This window comes from Cydia splendana, chromosome Z (genome assembly GCF_910591565.1).
Source record: "Cydia splendana chromosome Z, ilCydSple1.2, whole genome shotgun sequence".
Taxonomy (NCBI): Eukaryota; Metazoa; Arthropoda; class Insecta; order Lepidoptera; family Tortricidae; genus Cydia; species Cydia splendana.
This window is the reverse complement of record NC_085987.1, coordinates 3,261,411-3,280,671: the sequence shown is the minus strand read 5'-3', so window position 1 is coordinate 3,280,671 and position 19,261 is coordinate 3,261,411. Positions and strand designations below refer to the sequence as shown.

Genomic DNA, 19,261 nt, shown 5'->3' with positions numbered 1-19,261 from the left:
AATGTTATTTTCCCAACTACCCCTGTATTAATCAGAGTAACGCACTAATGTTGCCACATTAAAATTATTATTCAACTGCTATCTTTAATGTAAACATAAATAAATCATGACAATAGCTACATGCATGATTTTGATTTTTTTTTGAAATGTTAATCGATTTTACGTTCTGTGAGATTCTAATCACTACACTTTATAAAACAAAGTCCCCCGCCGCGTCTGTCTGTCTTTGTATGTTCGCGATAAACTCAAAAACTACTGATCGGATTTTCATGCGGTTTTCACCTATCAATAAAGGAAGGTTTGTGATTCTTGAGGAAGGTTTAGGTGTATAATTTGTTAACCCGTCCGAAGCGGGTCGCTAATAGTGTTTCTAATAAACCTGATATCTATTGTACCTACCCCAGAAACTGATGTCAAGCACACACGACTGCTCCAAAATATATGCAAAACAATCATGTAAAATAAGAGTTTCGTATTTACGCCGTAAAAATGCGTATGAGCACAGTTCTCAACATAATACTATACTCAGTAAAAATAAGTCTGAAAGATTTAGTTCTACACGTGATACCCTTTCCTCACGGCTAGAAATAAGATACTTCATATGTTACCGTAAAATGGGGTGAGTAGGGTCAAAACTGAAATTCAAACCGCGATAACATTTTATTTTTACATATGAAAACTGAATGGTGTATATGACACCGTAAGATTGTGCACCCGTTAGTTTACAATCTAACGTAGGTTAGGTTAGGTTAGTTTGTAATCTCCCTACCGTCAGTTTATAATTTAACTAGCGAGATTATAAACTGACGAGTGTTTACAATTTTACGGTGACATATATAATAAGTGTTCCGGACGTTTGTATTTTAGTTTTTATTTTATTTTGGGTAGTTCCATTTCATAACTTTGACGATAAAGAGGAAAACCCACCTCACCCCGTAGTGCCTCGTATTTGGGGTGAGAGGGGTTTTCATACAAAGGTGATTTTGGAAGATTGTTGGATTGATTTTTTTTATTATGCGTATTACTATAGCTCCATTTTAAATTGGAATACATTATTTTTGTAGCAGTAGCCTTAAAATCCCTTCTCACCCCCCTCTCAAACCTTCTCTCCCCATTCATAACTCATAACCCACCTCTCCCCGCGAAACCTTACTCACCCCGTTTTATGGTAATAACCGTAAATCATCGATTGTAAAAATTCTTATCTAAATAGGATCCTATTATTCTATTATTTGTCAATGGAAAACGGATGTTGTTGACGATATTCATTAAAATGCCAAATAATGATTTACTGCGATGGCAATTTGATGTTTGTAATTCTCAATAGGATTGTCTGTTCAAATTTGAATTAATCCGTAACACAAAGCAATTGCAGTATGTGTTGTTAACAGTCAAATTATTTGTTGCAGACCAAAAATGCTTAAATGGGCGGTTTACAAAAAGAATCAAGAAGTGAAAAGCGACGCTGAATCAGAAGAAAAAGATTACGATGGACCTTACAACAATACAGCCAGACGCTCCCTCGATGCCCAAGCCATCAAGAAAAGCAAAAAACCCAGCCGATACCAGAGGCGATCACTGGGACCTTCCGCAGTTAGGAAAAACATCAAAACTGTCGACAAAGAAAACCTAAACTACATAGGAAACACTCCAAACTATTTTAAAGAAGGCTTCGTCAAGAAAACAGAAATACTTGCTCTCAAAGACGTCAGCAACATAACCCCGACCAATGGAACACCCGTCAAAAATTTCGAAAGAAGACGTTACTATGTGAACGGCTCTAAAGATGACATCCCACCCAATTTACCTCCGACTCCTCCTACGTATAGTAGGAGAGTAAGAGAAGCGAAAAAGAGGAAACTAGAGATGTCCCAAGAAAACTTCAGAAGAGACAGTAGCGTGTACAAATCAGAAAGAAGGATCAGACCTATTGACAAAAGCCTATTAAGTTCAGGTTTATCCCAGAGCTCCTCGGAACCTTCTCTTAACGAACTTTCTGATAGACTTAGTTTGACAAGCAGTAGGTTTTCTTTTGCGGCCAATAAGCTACCGAAGAATAATGGACCTATTAGCACAACAAAAGCTGCGAGTGAAGGTATAGTTGAAATCGTATATGATGAAGATTTAGTCCTCAACTGTGTAGAAAAACCTATCGAAAATAAGGTTGTAGAAAAAACAACGCTGCCTATTTTCGGTCATCACATATTCACAGATAATCCTCTGTATTTTAACAAAAACGATAACGGCTTTAGTAATATTATACCTTTGAAACGCACGAGAAAGAAATCAAATGAATTCGAAAGCTCCTTCAAATCGCCATGTGTGGATAAAAGAGACACGCATACACTCGTAAGGGATGCATGCTCACCTGTCTCGGTTACTCCTTTGTCAATGAAATTAGCCGCTTTAAGGTTTAGCGCTTTAAGCACCCATAGCAAGTCAAAAAGACTTCCTTTTACAAATGACGACACGGAGTATTTTCCTAAAGTGGAAAATCCATTCCCTATTGCGCTGAAAGACGAAGAGAGTGCAACTGAAATGGAATACAAATTTTTATTAGGCAAAGATTCTATAACAAATAACACAGAGTCAACTGTATCTACAACGCAAATGGGCGACGTGACTCTAGAAAGAATGATTGAAGATATTATAAAGAGTACTAAAATTATTAAATCTAAGAGAAGAGTATTGAATAAAGATATACAAGTATCCATCGAAGAAGAGATTCCGCCATTAGAGTGCGTAAAAGACCTATTCGTGAATCCTCAAGCTGAGAACAAGGCTAATTTAATAAAAGAGGCACGATACGTGAATCTTTCGCGGGAAAACTCAGTGTCACCAAAAAGTACACCCACTAAGAAAATAATGCCCGTACATAGGGTAAACGAGAAACTACTCAAAAACCTTCCTATTGGGTGCTTCATTCTTGATGATGGTGATGGTTATAATGAAAGAGAAGTGTGTACACCAGATAATGCTATAGAATCTAAGTCAAGAATACGCACTAGTGATAATTTTAGCAGAACGCTATGCAGGTCACAGTCCATGAACGCAGCATCACTAGATACTGCAAAATTACATCGAACAAATTCTGAATCAACGCCAGATATATCCAGAGAACGTTCGGAGCTGAGATTGAAGAGGCAAAGGTGCATCCGTAGGAAAAAATCAACAGTCAGCAACGACAGCCAATGGAAAATAAAGGATTCTAGATCAGTGTTAACGCATTTAGACATACCTAGTCCAGCGTTAGATCTTCACAGCGTATCTTCTGAATCCTTCAGATTAGACTTTGAACCGAATAAATCAATAAGGTCCAATGTATCGCACAGTAGTCTAAAATCTACAGTTGAGCCTAGAAGATCACAAGAGATGTTCGGTCTTACACTTGAAAATGGGATCCCAAGTCCAATCACTCCAGTACCTAATTTAAAGCGGCCAAGCAATGTTTTAAGTGAAGAAAGAGCACATAAAACTAGTAAACTAGAAGAGCCCCTTGACGCGTTCACTCCAGTCATAGAACACAAGTCTTCTAGGAGATGTTTAACGTATTCTCCTGAAGAGGGCAGTATAAACAGCAGTGAAGAGAAAAGAAGAAGTGTGGCCAGTAATCCTATGGACAGTAGTAGTCAGAGATTGAACGTGCCTAAAGGGACGATTGATTTGGAAATCATTACAAAAGATGACGTTATTGACGTCCACGGTGAGTGGTGACTATCGAAACTGTTTTTTTTCTTTATTTAACAATTTAGATGGACATTAATTTTCACGATAATATTTAAATGAATACCATCCCCTTTGGCCGCCAAAGCCGCATCTTTTATTAAATTCCGTGCATTCTGACGAGGTTCACGGCGACGCAAGGGGACGGCAAATAAGTTAAGTATATGTATTTTCAAAAACCCCATTGAATATAGAGGTACAGAAAATATAACAAAAGAAACCTCTAATAAAACCGCTAAAATAAACCTTAGTTACAATAAAATTTATTGTGAAAAAAGCATTGGACAGGAATATTTTTGGACGCTATAAAAATTAAAAACTATACAGATTTGATTTTAATAATTATGCCTTATTTCCAGTTATTCGTTGTCGAGACCTCCGCAGAGCGTGCGGGAGCACGGAAAACATAAATGCATACGCAAAGGTAAGCATTTCATTTTAATTAAAATAGAAGCAAACTGTGATTTTGTAATCCATGCTCAGTTAAAACTAAAAATAGGCTCCAAGTTTTGATACTGGGATGATCGATGCTTATTTATTAATCTATTAAAGGCCAGACTGATTACCAGTCAGAACAACTGACAGGCTGATATCGTCCGGCGATATGGTAATCTGTGGGCCCCTTTCTTAGCATGGTGCGATTATCTCGAGTTTCAAAACTTTCAATGATAAATAGGTTTCGTACTTTATAAAGACGATAACGTGAATACAACGATAAAAAAAAAAATATTTCTAATTTCACATTCGGTGGGTTTACTGTGTAAGTGGTATATGGAAATACTAATTCTACCCAGACGCCGCCGCGAAGCTAAATAGTTTACAAATAAATGCGTTAATACACAAACAATAGGTATCAATAATTCACCACTAATATCATCAGCGGCCATAGCACGGTCGCCCTTTTATCGCTTGTCACCATGCCTGTCACGTTCTAACAAGTATAGTAAGTGCGAAAGTGACTGACATAGTGATAGGAGACAAAAATGGAACCATGCTGCGCCCGCAGGTATTTCGTAAACGGCAATTTTATACATATTCCCGAATCATTTTAATGTAAGTACCTCACGGATCTAAATTAAATTATGAATAATTTGGTGTTGATTACATTTTGCTGGGAAAATTTCGCACTAGTCTTTTCTGTGTAAAATTTCCATCAGGTGGGAGTTTTCGATGTTATTGCACACTGCATTGAAATAACATCCAAAACAGGGGAAAATTTTGAAAACGGCAAATATCTACTGAACTAGAAGCTCTTTCTTCTGTAGCAACAGTAAGCAATAGCGCAGGTGGTGCTAAAGTACGAAGTGCTTCTGGTTTTGTAGATAGCAGCAATTTTCAAACTTACCCCGCTTTTAAAGTTACCCCAATGCACCTCATCATAATCATGATGACCTCTGGTTTATGACATCAACAGATGATCTTACATTTCAGTAATTCGATCAGACATTTTCTGCGTGTAACTAGAAAATGTTTAAAATGTATCTGACAATCGCAAACTAAAAGTATTTACAGTTAAATATTTATTTACCCTTATTTCTTAGTTTAGGCTTTACTTTTTTAGGATAACTACACATTATTCTCACTTTTGTATAGGTGGTCATCGGGGGAGCCTCAGAGAGCCAATCCGTCCCATCGCAGAGGTCAATTTTCCAACGAACGTCTGTGCTCTATGGAAAAAGAGAGCCCGAATTCCAGAGGCACTTGAAACTGCCTCTCCCTTCCTCTGTCTACGATAACCAGATGCTACACGTCTCCGTCTGGCATAGAGACAAGAAATATCGGTGAGTTTTTTTTAACACTAGGGCATCCTGATTCTTATCGGTCCCCTTACGCTTTTGGGATGCACAGATATTCCAGTGGCACTTGAAACTGCCCCTCCCTCTGTCTACGACAACCAGGTGCTACACGTCTCCGTCTGGCATAGAGATAAGAAATATCGGTGAGTTTTTTTAACACTAGGACATCCTGATTCTTATCGGTCCTTACGGTTTTGGGATGCACAGATATTCCAGTGGCACTTGAAACTGCCCCTCCCTCTGTCTACGACAACCAGATGCTACACGTCTCCGTGTGGCATAGGGACAAGAAATATCGGTGAGTTGCTTATTTTAACAATCAGGCATCCTGTTTCTTGTCGGTCTCCGTACACTTTTATGTTTAACGTACATGTTTTGACATGCTTAGAAATAAATATGCTAGTCGCTTTTAAAACAATTTTTCAGTTTTGGTGACGTACATAGAGAGTAATTGTCATATCAATCCTTTGGATGCATCTGAGAAGAGAGAGTTTAAGAACGGAAAATTACTTTAGATTTCAATTTACTATTTGAAATGTTACACAAGATGAGGTATAACATGTTGAAGTACTTAAGAAGTATAATAACATAAAATAAAACATTAATACGAGTATATTCAGTGTGTATATGTATGTGTTGACTTCAAAAAAGCCTACTTTATACCTTTGAGGGATAATATCCAAATGGCATACTGCGGTTATGTAATGATCATAAGTACGAGTAATACTAATCCATAAGCTATTAAAAATCTGTGAAATGCGGGAAAATGGAAATATCAAAGTGTCATTCCAGGTTCAGAAAGGCCAAGTAATTAAACCTATTGTGTGTGGCGGAGAGCACAATATCGTAGATGACGAGAAGGCCAACAATACAGATGCATTATGCAAGTAAACAATAGAACGCCATTTTTCAACATCCCATCAAAATCATAAAGATAAAGTATAAGCCCGCAGAAATTTTTAACCGAGCGATTATAACGCCGGCCCGTCAAAAATGGGGTTTATTGTGCAGAATTTTTGTTCTCTTGGGGATTTTAGGAAAAAGAGAAGCTGGCCAAGCATGCTCATACATAAGATATCGGTACCGACGCGCCGAATTGCACATGCGCAAACGGATCGATTCACCGCAAGCCCAGGCAGTGTGGCACCGTTGCTCCCGTGGCAAGCGTCTGTGCGTAAAAAAAATTAAAAGTAAAAATACGCATTGATTTCGATTCTTTAGTGCCAGTGTCAGACCAAACCGAACGGTAAGGTTATATTTTAAGCATTGTGTGTTTAATTTTTTTTCTGTGACATATAAATGTTTCACGCATTTTTTATACTAATTACCTACTATTTATTGCAGTGTAAAACTGCTACTTTAAATTATTAGCCCTGAACGTTGTGACCTATTTAATGGAAAGTAAAATGTGACCTACAACCGTTGTGTAAATGAATTTCACTTTTGAATAATATTTTACTGAATATTTGAACAAATGAAATAACCTCACACGTCCGGCATTAGGTACACCGCGAGCGATTCTCGACAATTTAAATTTGGAATGTTAATTTCATTAAACTGTATTAGATTATACCTACTACAGAAGGAATTTTCGCTTTTTTCCTTTGTTGAAGACATTTTTTTTTATGTGACCAGTGATCAATGTACGATGTTACCTACTTTTTGGTGATCATAGACAAAATAGTCCTTTTTATTGAGCTTACTATCTACACACGTACGGTTCTTATATCCTTGGCATTATATTTTTGTTTCGTGTATACAATTCCAAAAATTTTGTAGGTACTTCCTCGGTGAAAATAATATATATTATAATTGTTATAAAAAATCTAAGTAATGAAAATGTGTTAATGGTTTATTAGTTAAAGACATCAAGCTTATCAGAGTAATCTAAAATAAGAGCAAATCTAAATGACATAATATTGTGATACCTATACTAAATACTTAATACTCCGTATACCTGTTAATTTTTAATTACAAAAAAATTAATAGCCTGCTTTTCAAACCTAGCCACCAAGAGCATAAACATGTATACACTCAAATATCGTCCCGGATCTGAAAGCTTTATAGCCGTATCGTGTACGGTTCAGAGAACCCGCAAGTCGGACTCATTCTAGAAATGAGAATAAAACTGGAAGTGGGTGCTACTTAACGTGATTATTATGGTACGAGACTGTGACGAATTCTTTTTTAAATTTGACTACATATTTTTCTCCATTTTCCGATATTAAGCTTTTATTAACCAAATCCGATATACAACCACCACCTACAATAATTATCTTTTCTTTACCCTCTCTACTTTACCTTAAACGGTAGAGGGTGCCTCATGGCACTAAGTCCGCCTTTTTACTATTTTTTTTGTGCAAGTAAGGGTTTCCACAGGACGGGCTACCGTTGACAATCATTCTTCATAACACAAGCCTTATTGAGCTTACTGTGAGGCTAGTTAGATTTGTGTAAGATAGTCCATTTATAAATAAAAATCACTTTATTTCCGACAAAAGTTTCATATAAAAAAATATGCTATAATTAAACTTAAACTAAGAGTTGCTTCAGTCGCCATATGACTGGTCTTATATTAATTTTACAATGTAGGTACTATCACTATATATTTCTTTCACTTTTTGTTCTGGCTATGTTGAACGGATGACCAGTAACGAAAATTTGGGCTGTACTGGCTGTCGGCTTTTATATTCATTCAATTTATATCATCACGATTACATCGCGTAGTGTTATTAATACATTGCGTCGTTATGAGATCAATTCGATTTTTTTAATGGGGTAAAATAAGAAAAGCATCATTATCATCATAACTTAAGAACTCTATTGGTGGAGTAGTCGCCAATCCTTGCTTTCATGGGCCAGTCTTCTGATCTGCTCATTCGGCTCATTCTTTTTCACTTCGCTGAAATACGACATGTATCGTATCTTAAAGTTCGAATCAGGCCGTATTTATAAGACTTTCCTCTGCTTCTCGTTTCTTCAGTCCTGCTTTCTAGACTGCTAAAGAAAAACCTGTCGTGCCGTATTCGATGAATTTCTATCAAAATTGCGTTGTGCACGTATAAAATGAGGGTTGTCTTCTATAAACAAATTAAATTGTTTCACTGTGGCTATGAAAACAAATTAACGGAAGTACAATCACCACACGGAATTGTTATGCCATTTAGGGTTCTTGCTAAATTGGAAATTTTATAGCGTAATTATTGAACAACCAATTTAGCTAGGACCCTAAATGGCGCAACAATCGCGGAGCGTGATACCATCGAAAAACTAAGTACTTAACTACAAATGTCTTCGCGCTTTCGATTATTCTAAAATCAACAGACTCAATAAAATAAGGTGAATACATTTTTTCATCACACTTGATCAGTAAGCGTGCTATTCCACGCATGTGCAGCGGAATCTAAAGTCCATTTTACTCCCACGGGATTTATAGCTTCTTTTTTAATTATGTCACTAACTCATACGAAACAAGTAGGTTCTAGGTAAAATACTTGTTAAAAGTCAAAGTCAAATGATTTTTACTTTCAAAATACATACTAACGTTTATATTTTGTTTTGTTTAAAAAAAAAGATAAAATATTTTTATTCGTGACGATCACAAAACATGTACGAACATGTACAGACAACACCATCAAGGAAAGAAGAAATCAATAAGTATTTACGTTTAAAAATATTTAATTTGATTCATTTAATGCGTCATTCAAATTAATCACATCTAGAAACGTAGATATTCGAGTTAGTTTTGGAATAGTGTAGTTTTACTCTAGTTACAATGAGGCAATGATACCACAAAGATGAAGAACTATATATACGTAATGAATGTTGGAATTATCTTCTCGGAAACGCTGCGTCGAGCTTCGGTCTATTCTTAACGACCCATTAAAGAACAATTAAAGTTTCTTTGAATTCGCAATCGTTAAAAAAAAGAGAAAATGTGACTTGTCTTTTCTCGAACTAAGTTTTTAAGCCATGTTACTCTTTATATTAGACATTTCATGGTTTTAGTATTGAACTAGCGACCCGCCCTGACTTCGTACGGGTTGTTCAACTAATTTACAGAAAACTTTTTCTTTGACATTTGTATGCCAACCGGCAAAACATAGCGCTCAAATATATTAGATAAGATCCATGTATACCTATGTTTTACAAATAAAGCATTCTGATTCTGATTCTGACCTTTACAGATTATACTTAAACCTAAACCTTCCTCGAGGATCACTGTATTGAAAGGTGAATACCGCGTGAAAATCCTTTTAGTTGTTTTTGAGTTTATCGCGAACATACAGACAGACAGACGCGGTGGGGTACTGTCAAAGTTTAAGTGTATAATTTGTTAAGGTTTTTGTGTAACCCGTGCGAAGCCGGGGCGGGTCGCTAGTACTAAATAAGTTAGTTACTGATGTGATTCTGAATGCCCTTTACCTAGTCACCTTTTACCTTTTTTTTCTAAGAAAATATCCATAAAATAAATAATATTCTTTTCATTATGAGTTGACGTCTACAAGAAGCCTCATACATAACACACGCAGTTCGCTTTTAAAGGAGTGGGTTTATTGATTGACTGGTATTTTTGGCTACCGTCCACTATATTATTTACATCTCCACAGTTATTGATACAATACAGACTAAGTATGTAGTTGAACTGCCAATACAAGGAAATATTATATTGACCTTCATACTTAAAATGTTTCTTTGATCGTTGAAATTGTTTAACATCATGGGAGAAAGACGCAGGAACGAATGGAGAATGAATGGACCACTGGAAATAGTTACCTATGCCTCGTTATTAGCATTAGATAAAGGGTAAACAATATTATCCTGTCTATTTATTGAAAAACACTTGAGAAATAAGTCACAGCAGATATGTAACAATTTAGTAAGGATATAATTTACATTCTTTTGGTTTTATAAGTAATACTTACAAATTTTTAAATGATTTTCGATAAAAAGATTGGTCAAGATTGCTTTTTTTCTAATGCTAAATAACGAGGTATAAGAGGGGGTTAAAGCTAGGAAATTAGTAGTAGCCCCTGATTAAAACGTTTACAAAATCATTACGAAAACTACAACTTTGCGTAAACCCCCACTTAATTTTAATGAGTTCTAAGAATCACACCTTGCGATCGGATCAGATCGGATTACCGTCTGCTTTTAGTTAAAACTCTAGGATGCATTGTAACAATAGACGAACAAAGTTTGAGGACTAAGTTGTTCTTACTGCTTAGTACGTCTTTTGTTTCGAGTCTCGCATACATGTATCGAATAGATAGAAATCTCTTGTTGTTAAATAATGAACTAGCCGTTCAGCTTCATAGGATTTTATCGCTCAGCCATAAATATTAAATAAGTTTTTTGCAAAAATTTCATTTTTGGTACAAGATTTTATCGCTGTACTTTTCTTACGACAGACAACTAATACTCATCGAGACAATTCTAAAAACCCCTAACACAATTAGGTTGCTTTGTTTCCTCACAGAGTTCCTATGGCCACCTCCTGTCTCCATCATCAGATCAGTTCGACAGTACCATATTATTGTATTGTCATCAGAACTACATACAGCTGCCAATTTTCATGACGCTACGATACTTGGAAGATGGTTAAATTAGTTACTTTAGATTCCATTACATAGTTAGTTACATACAGGTCGACCTAATAAAAGCTTGTTAATAAATTAAACTTAAATTGTAAATTAATTATAAAGCCTCTATTACAAATTGAAACATACCTAAAGTATTTAAACGTCCGAGTACACGTCATCTTTGACTAAGCAGGCCACTGACGAGCCTTCCAAATGGATGCCGTAACAATGGATTCATTCAAATGGACGGCATCCTAATATTAAACATTGTACGTTTTTGACATTCACGGACCGATTTTGGATTGCAGCCACGCTATTTGGACTGTTGGAAGGCTCGCCAGTGGCCATCTAAGTTATTGTCAATAAAGGTGACATCAGGGCGCCATCTACAGATGTAGTGCATAATAATTTTTCATCGTATTTTCACGGAAACGTACGAACGTGTCTTGCTATTTCAGTCAGTCTCGGTACAAAAAGTACTGAGGTTGACTGAAGTAGCATGACAAATACGAACGTTTCCAAGAAAATACGATGGAAAACAATTATGAACTACATCTGTATTGGGCATTATCATGTTGAGCACCAAGACGTTTGTTACCTTATACCTATACATTAGCATTTATGGCTGGATTATATAAATAAATTGTATTTACCATTTTAAGCTACGCGAATGTTTTACTTTAGCTGCCATGCGATTTGTTAAGATTTGTATCTTGCAATCATGCTTCCTTATACTATTTAATTTCACACAAAATTTCATTGTCGCCGATTCACGTGATGTTTCCTTTTATTACAGCTGTGCTTTTTATTAACACATTACAGTCCAAAAACTTAGGGAGTGCCCCATTTTATGTAGTGTTTTATACATTTTTTAATGTTCCTCTTTGAATTTGACGTCAGTTTTGAAAGTTTCATCTCTTAAGTGCTTAATCGAGGACTCTTTAAGTTTTTTTTCTAATAACTCTCCGATATATTGGCTATCTATCAAAAACTGGATTTTTATCTAGTAAATTAATGGATAGGCTGATAAAAATTGGCATTTGTCCATGGTCGAGCCTCATTTCATGCCAACTGCAAAAAAATCTCTAACTCAACACATTAGACACTGCAATATATTTGAAACTACGTATACATAATAATATATTCATATTAAATTATTTATTCTGGATAGATAATACTATAGTTAACATTGGCAAACACAATGTACATACTCGTACCTATGTGTATAAATATTGATTTTTTAACAAACGGAGAGGAAATTCCCTAAAAAATTTAAATTGGTTTAGTAGGTACATATTTGAATTTTGATTTTGTAGGTATATTTGAATTATGTTTTCTTCGTCGATTTACCTTCATAAATATTTTTATCACTATGCCGAAATATTCTTTGTAGATTATCACATATTATCACAACTTAGTAGATTATCACTTATTATAATCATGCTCCGATACGCGACACTGCCAGTTATATAACGTTATAAAACATCGTGTGATAGGGACAAATATTATAAAACTATCAATACTATCATGTCGTCTACAACTGCCAGTGTGTGAGCACCGTAACAAAATAAATAATTAAAACCAAATAAAACACACAGTCCAAAAATTTCCGTCTTCACCCGGCAAACACTTACTTTTACAACTAGTAGTTCATTGTTCTGCCATAAAAGTTACTGCCGAATTTCGTTCCGGACAATTAGGACTTATACGTATATTGATAAGGTTGAATATGTCTTAGCACGTCTCCCCCTTATTTGCTGGTGACCACTATTAGTAGACGCAAACCAAACGGACGACCGTGGTCGTAAAACTTCTCATTCTTACTCGCGTGGTCGTATTTAGGGTAAGAGAGATAGTGATATGACCCCGGTCGTCAGTTTAGTTTGCGTCTACTGTAGGTAAACCTATCAGAGTGTTGTAATAGGTAAGTACTAAACTCATGTTAGTGGGTATTTGGCTTCTACGGAGGCCTTTAGCCTTGGAACCGTAAATAAAGTCTTGAAACTATACATACCCCGGTTTGACGGGTGCTATTTGGTTTGACTGACTGTACTTTTGTTTCAATAGGCAACTAATACTCTTCGAAAAAATTAAAAAATCCAGCATAATTATAATGATTTACATCAAGAGTGACCCGTTGTCACAAACGTATGTCGATCCAGTAATGCTCCTAGCTTGATCACTGGCAAGGAACAGAATTACATCTGCTATCTCTTAAGGCTGCGATAACTTTTTCAACGCAGTGTGGTCTTTCCTCCACGTCTCAAATACCTCATCGCCGTTTGGAATCCCTGCATTTTCTACTATATTCGTCTTGACGCCCCCAGGAGCAACGGCGTTCACTCTTACCCCATGTGGAGCCAGATCCAAGGCAACGCAGCGTGTGAAATGACTTACACATGCCTTAGAGACTGAATACGACAGATAGTTTTCTAATAAGACGCGTTGTTGACCAAAGATGCTCGAAAGATTCACGATGTTACCTTTAGTCTTGATCAGGTGTGGAGCAGCGAGGTGTGTCAAATAAACCATGGAGCGTAGATTCGTGTTCATAAGTAGATCGAAATGTTCCATAAGATTTTCTTCTAAAATAGATGATGCCCTCATAGTTCCTGCATTATTGACCAGCACGTCTATCTGACCAAATTTCTCGATAGTGTTTTTCAGAATAGTTCTAACGTCTTCGTCTTTAGTGATATCTGCAGTGATCATAAGATTGCCATTCTGTCCGCATTGCTTGGCGACTTCTTGTAGTTTCGCCTCGTCTTTATCCACCAGGACCAACTTGGCGCCTTCTCTGGCTAATGCTTTTGATGTGTCAGCTCCTATCCCAGAGGCGGCACCAGTCACGATGGCCACTTTGCCGGTGAAACTCATTGCGTTAATATTAAACTGAGTGCTGATAGCGAACTACTGCAAATCTTCTCGCGACACTATATTTATTACCAGCAGGTGTTAACCTAAAGTCACTAATTGTAAAAAAGACAATTAAACAAAATTCAACGTTGTCTAGTTAGCAGTAAGGTTTACTATGGCTCTGAACTTGTGGTAGTAATAAGTGAGATTAGGCTGACGTCATGAAGTCTTATCATTACATATTTTCAGTAAATGCATTCGACTTTAAACAGTCTTATCAGCTTATCTTCTTAAAATAGATACTTAAGATAATATTGCAATTTTTTATAAGTACATATTATGCAATACACATGTCAAAATAATCATTTATAGGTATGTACCTAGTAGTTTTCTGCTTTCATGTATCTAATTTGCTGTATAAAAACCAAAAAAACTCATTTATAGAGCGTTTCTTTTATTTTTTGCCAATTTATATATTGTGACCTTTTTTGCCACCTTTGTGTTATTTCTAGTCAGGATCTCGCGATCCTAGAAAGAGCTCGCGCTCTTTTCGTCCTTATAGGAGAAAAAAAGTGTCCTAAAATTTCCATTCATTTTTCAAACTTTCCTTTTTGTTACCGCCATACAAAATATATGGGGAAATGGTAACACAATAGGAAAAAACCTCTGGGACATTTTTTTATCCCATTAGGATCGAAAGAGCTTGTGATTCTGAGTAGAAATAACACGAAAGTGGCAAACAGGTCCCAATACATAAAAATGGCTAAAAATAAAAGAAACGGCCTTATAACGCTGTTGTTTTCGTCGTAAACAGTCAATTGATTTCCCAAGACCAATATGCAATTATTGCCGAGTCCTGTATGTTCTAGGTTAAAAACAACGCCATCTACCCCCGCACTCCGTTATTGCCTAAGTTCCACGCAGGGCGTTCCCTTCTCCCTCCTAAATTATACAAATAGTGGTGGGTACACATTTGACCTACTTTATTTCCGTAAACACTGTATTTCTTTGTCTGTTGTTGTGTTTTTGTATTTCTTGTTATACAAGCTTTTATTATACTCGGAATATCCCTAATACTATCCCTATTAATACAATAAATGAGAAATAAACTAACCATATTTGTCTCTGTTATTACCTCTTTACGCAAGCCACTAAACCGATATTGATGAAATTGGTTGAAACCCGAGAAAAGACACAGGGTAACGCAGTGGTAAATGCCTTATTTTCATACAAATCGGGAGACAATCAAGTACCACTGCGTTACTGTGATTAAGAATATTTACAGTTGTTATTTATTGAACAAAGATATCGGGATTGATAGCCTAGTTATAGTGCGACATAAAATAGTAGAAATTGAATCAAATGGAACTAATGAATCCATACTAAATTGTTGCCATGTGACGTCTACGTCAAAAACGTGACAGTTACGAAATGGCGCCCTCAAATTGTAGAAAACTCTACAATTTCTTGTCGGACTATAAGCCTTTATAACAAACCAGAAAATTAAAGTAATGGCCAAATATTTTAAAATCTGCATTTTACGAAAAAAAAAAAAATGTTCAATTAGAATTCTTCTCAAAGTAGGTATTTTCAGTCTATTGTATACCTAACATTTTAGATACCGAGTGGCTTTCTAGTTATTGAATAAACTCCCAGCTTTGAGGTTTCCCTTTATATGGTTTTTCTCTTTTTTGTTTGCACATCGTTTGTTCTCGTGAAAAGTTTTGGAAACTTCTAGTTCAAAAGCCATGTTACGCGAGCATTTTCCATTTGTAGAGGTAGATTTTATAACGAGATTATAAACATTAATATTCAATTCTGGTATATGCCACTTAGTCACAAGAACTCACACCCAAAAAGCCGCTCCCATACAATCGAAGTTCCGCTCTCTTTTTAAAACGACATACTTAAATTAAACTACATCAATGGGATTACGGATGGACGGACAGACTAGACTAGTCAAATTAGCTTCTTTTTTTGCCAATTAATATGGAAATATCTACTTTTCAAAGTTCGGTCCGATCGATTATAAATAGAAATGTCAAAAAATAACGGCTGCATGTCGACGTTTTTCTAATAATTTTCTGGCGCTTTATTTCGTGCATGGTGTGAAATAATTTATTTTACAGTACCTAGGTACTACTTTCCCGCACTATTGCGGGAATAAGAACTTTCCGTGCCTATGTCGAAAATTTAAAGGGCCGTACTGTAAAACATTGTACGATACATGTGCGAATAGGTAATTCGCCACTTGTAACGATTTAAAACACTCCCTTCGATTGTGTTTTAATTTATCGCCACCCGTAGCGAATTTCCTCCTTTCCGCACTTGTATCGTAAATAACTATTAAACACATTAAATATCCCAATTTTGGCAACACACCAACCCGTTTTAATAATCGAAGCAAATTGTCAATAAGCGACAAAGCCTAAAATTGCTGCGTGGAAAACGTTTGCACTAAGTGCAATACTGGCCTGAAGTAGACCTTATGTTATGGTAATAGAGTTTCAAATTGGTCAGTTGCAGAGTTAATTGAGCTAGCACTGGCTAGTGGCTACACGGGCATCCGTATGTGCCGGTCATTCGATTGTCAACCTTGTCCTTTGGCATTAAAGCGCATGTTTGAACGGTAATTGAACGTTCAAAACTAGGTTAAACGTCAGAGTACTGGACTTCTAACATTTAAATGTAGCTGTATTTTGGTAAGATTGCAGTTGTATTTTTTAGTTTACGTCGGTAAAATCCATAATATTATATGTACAGTGCGACATAAAATAGTAGAAAATAAATGAAGGCGCCACTTTCTTCGTAACTGTCACATTTTTGACGTAGGTATGGCAACAATTTTGTATGGAAATTGTTTAGTTCCATTTGATTTCATTTCTACTCTTTCATGTCACACTTGTATAAAGGGGCCAAAAAATATCTTTTCACCACACCAGCTCGGAAAGGCGTACTTTGCACTTCAAAAACTGATAGCAAAGTTGCATTTGATTCACATCTGAGGCAAAGTAATCAAATGCAAATTATGAGTTGTTTTCTTATTTTTGCTGGTAGAATTTGATTTTTAATAGATGATTTTGGATGATAAATATTTAATTACATTAATTTGGATTTAATTTGTTTTAATTTTGTTTGATATTTTACATTTAATATTTGCTTCAGGTTGGTGTGGTGAAAAATGTTGTGTTACACTCGGGGGCAAATTTTGTTTAACCCTCGTGCTTTGAAACCCTCGCAACGGGCTTGCTCGGGTATCAATATTAGCACGAGCAGTTAAACAACAACTTTGCCCCCTTGTAAAACAAATAACTATTATTATTTCAATACATGTAAATAATTAGAGACAGTCCCGTAAAAAAAATATTTTTTTAATTTTCTTTTTATTTTTAATAATTGGTCCCATTGTCGTTGTCAGGATCAAAGGTCCTTTCCGTAAAAAGATATTGAAATTAAAACTATAATACAGTGTCATTGTTTGATGTATTGATCAGGCGTTCATCAAATGTTAATTAACTGCTGATTAGCCACACGTTTCGGCGTGCCTGTAATGTACTAATTAGCCTGTGTTCCATAGCATAGAATTCATGGAACTTGGTTCTATACACTTCACTTAATGATATTAACCCCTCGGTCACTATTATTTTAGAGACAAAATTATTTAGTTAACGTAATAACGAAAGATGCAATTTTCTTTTCTTTGGGGACACATCGTTCCATAACACAGTTTTTTTTTAAATCATCAAAATAATTTTTCATTGTTACTTTTATATTTCAAAACTGTTCATCGTGGATGCAAAGAGCAATACCATATCATAAATTATATAATTCCCGATTTCCCCTTAATTGAATACTGTGATCGGTCACTGTGACCCATACGTGGCAGCCTTGGAATCCGTGACGTAGCGAATAAGCTGCAGGAAAGTCGCCTCCGATGGTATGGCCATATACGCCGCAGACCGGTAGACTACGTCGGAAATAGATGCCTCAATCTCACTGTCCAAGGCCCTAGATCACGCGTCCGCGGTAGGGCTAAGAAGCGCTGGCTGGACGTCGTGACAGCAGACATGCAAGAGAACAATCTCACACCTAAGGATGCCGAAGACCGGGCAAAGTGGAGAAGACTGAGCAGGAAAGCGCACCCTGGCGCTAGGCCGGGAAAACGCTAGGTTGAAGAAGAGACACTGTAACATTATTGAAAGTGGAGTGGAGTCTGTCGAAGCTTAATTGATAGAGCTAATTGGCCATACGTTTCGGTATGCATGTAATTAGTCCGTGTTCCACAGTGTAGAGTTCACTTAATGATATTAAATACTAATCGCCACTTGCACCATCCCACTAACCCGGAGTTAACCGGTTAAACCTGGAGTTACCATGGTTACCAGTACAATTTGACGGTGGGTAAACGGTTTAACCGGTTAACCCCGGGTTAGTGGGATGGTGCAAGTGGCGCTTCGTAATATTTCGGAGACAAAATTATTTAGTTCACATAATAACGAAAGATGTTAAGTATCTTCTTTCCGCCGGAGACATATACCGGGTGTGGCCTGTAATATGAGCAAAAAATTAAACTGTAGGGTGTACTCCTCATACTGATCAACATTTGTTCAGCGACTTTTAAACATAACTTGTGGTTTGATTTTTAATACACTTTAAAGTTTATTCTAAGACGCAATGTATTGCGAATTTTGTTATGTTTAAGGCGTGACAAGCAACGTCAATCACAATGATGTGGCGTGGCGATGGCGTCCATTGAAGATAATATTTATTTTGTATGAAAAATAGGGAGTCTAAAAACTTCATAATTTTTAAAAGTCTTTGAACAAAAGTGTCACCGTTTGAGGAGTACAATCTAGGTTTTAATTATTTGCTCGTGTTACAGGCCACACCCGGTATTTCCATTTTTTTGAAAATCATCTTAATCTTGTTCCATTGTTCCTATTTCTAAAATCTTCATCGTGGATCTTAAGAGCAATGTGATATAATTTGAGATTTTGCCGTAATTTCCTATTTTATTCGGTCACTGTGAACTTGTTTAAGTACTGAGCAAAGTCTGTGAAAGGTTATTTAATTGGCTGCTAATTGGCACGTTTCGGTGTGCATGTATGCATTAGTCCCGTGTTCCGTTGCGTTGAAATCATAGAACTGGAACTCGATTTAAAATTGAATATAAACATAACATACAAATAACACTAGTAATTGTTTTTTTTTGGTATTTTTTGGTAATAATAGTGCGTAAAAATATCTTTAGCAGTAGCCAAATACCAACATGTGTTTTTTTGTTATAAAGAGGCAAAGATTCTG

At 36.2% G+C, this 19,261-nt stretch overlaps 1 protein-coding gene across 3 annotated transcripts in view; it reads left to right on the top strand.

Annotated features, from left to right (window-relative positions):
- Positions 1-19,261, top strand: part of LOC134804617 (uncharacterized) — a 108,999-nt gene that overhangs the window by 18,503 nt on the left and 71,235 nt on the right. For 2 of the 3 annotated variants that reach the window (XM_063777719.1, XM_063777720.1), the window contains exon 1: positions 6,522-6,765. Coding sequence is in view for 1 of the 3 variants with exons in the window: in XM_063777718.1 (XP_063633788.1) it covers positions 1,417-3,703; positions 4,083-4,147; positions 5,317-5,504 (2,540 nt within the window). In the remaining 2 variants the exon portion in view is untranslated. Of the gene's footprint in view, positions 1-1,409; positions 3,704-4,082; positions 4,148-5,316; positions 5,505-6,521; positions 6,766-19,261 lie in introns of those variants that run through there. The other variant, XM_063777718.1, reaches the window with a different exon arrangement.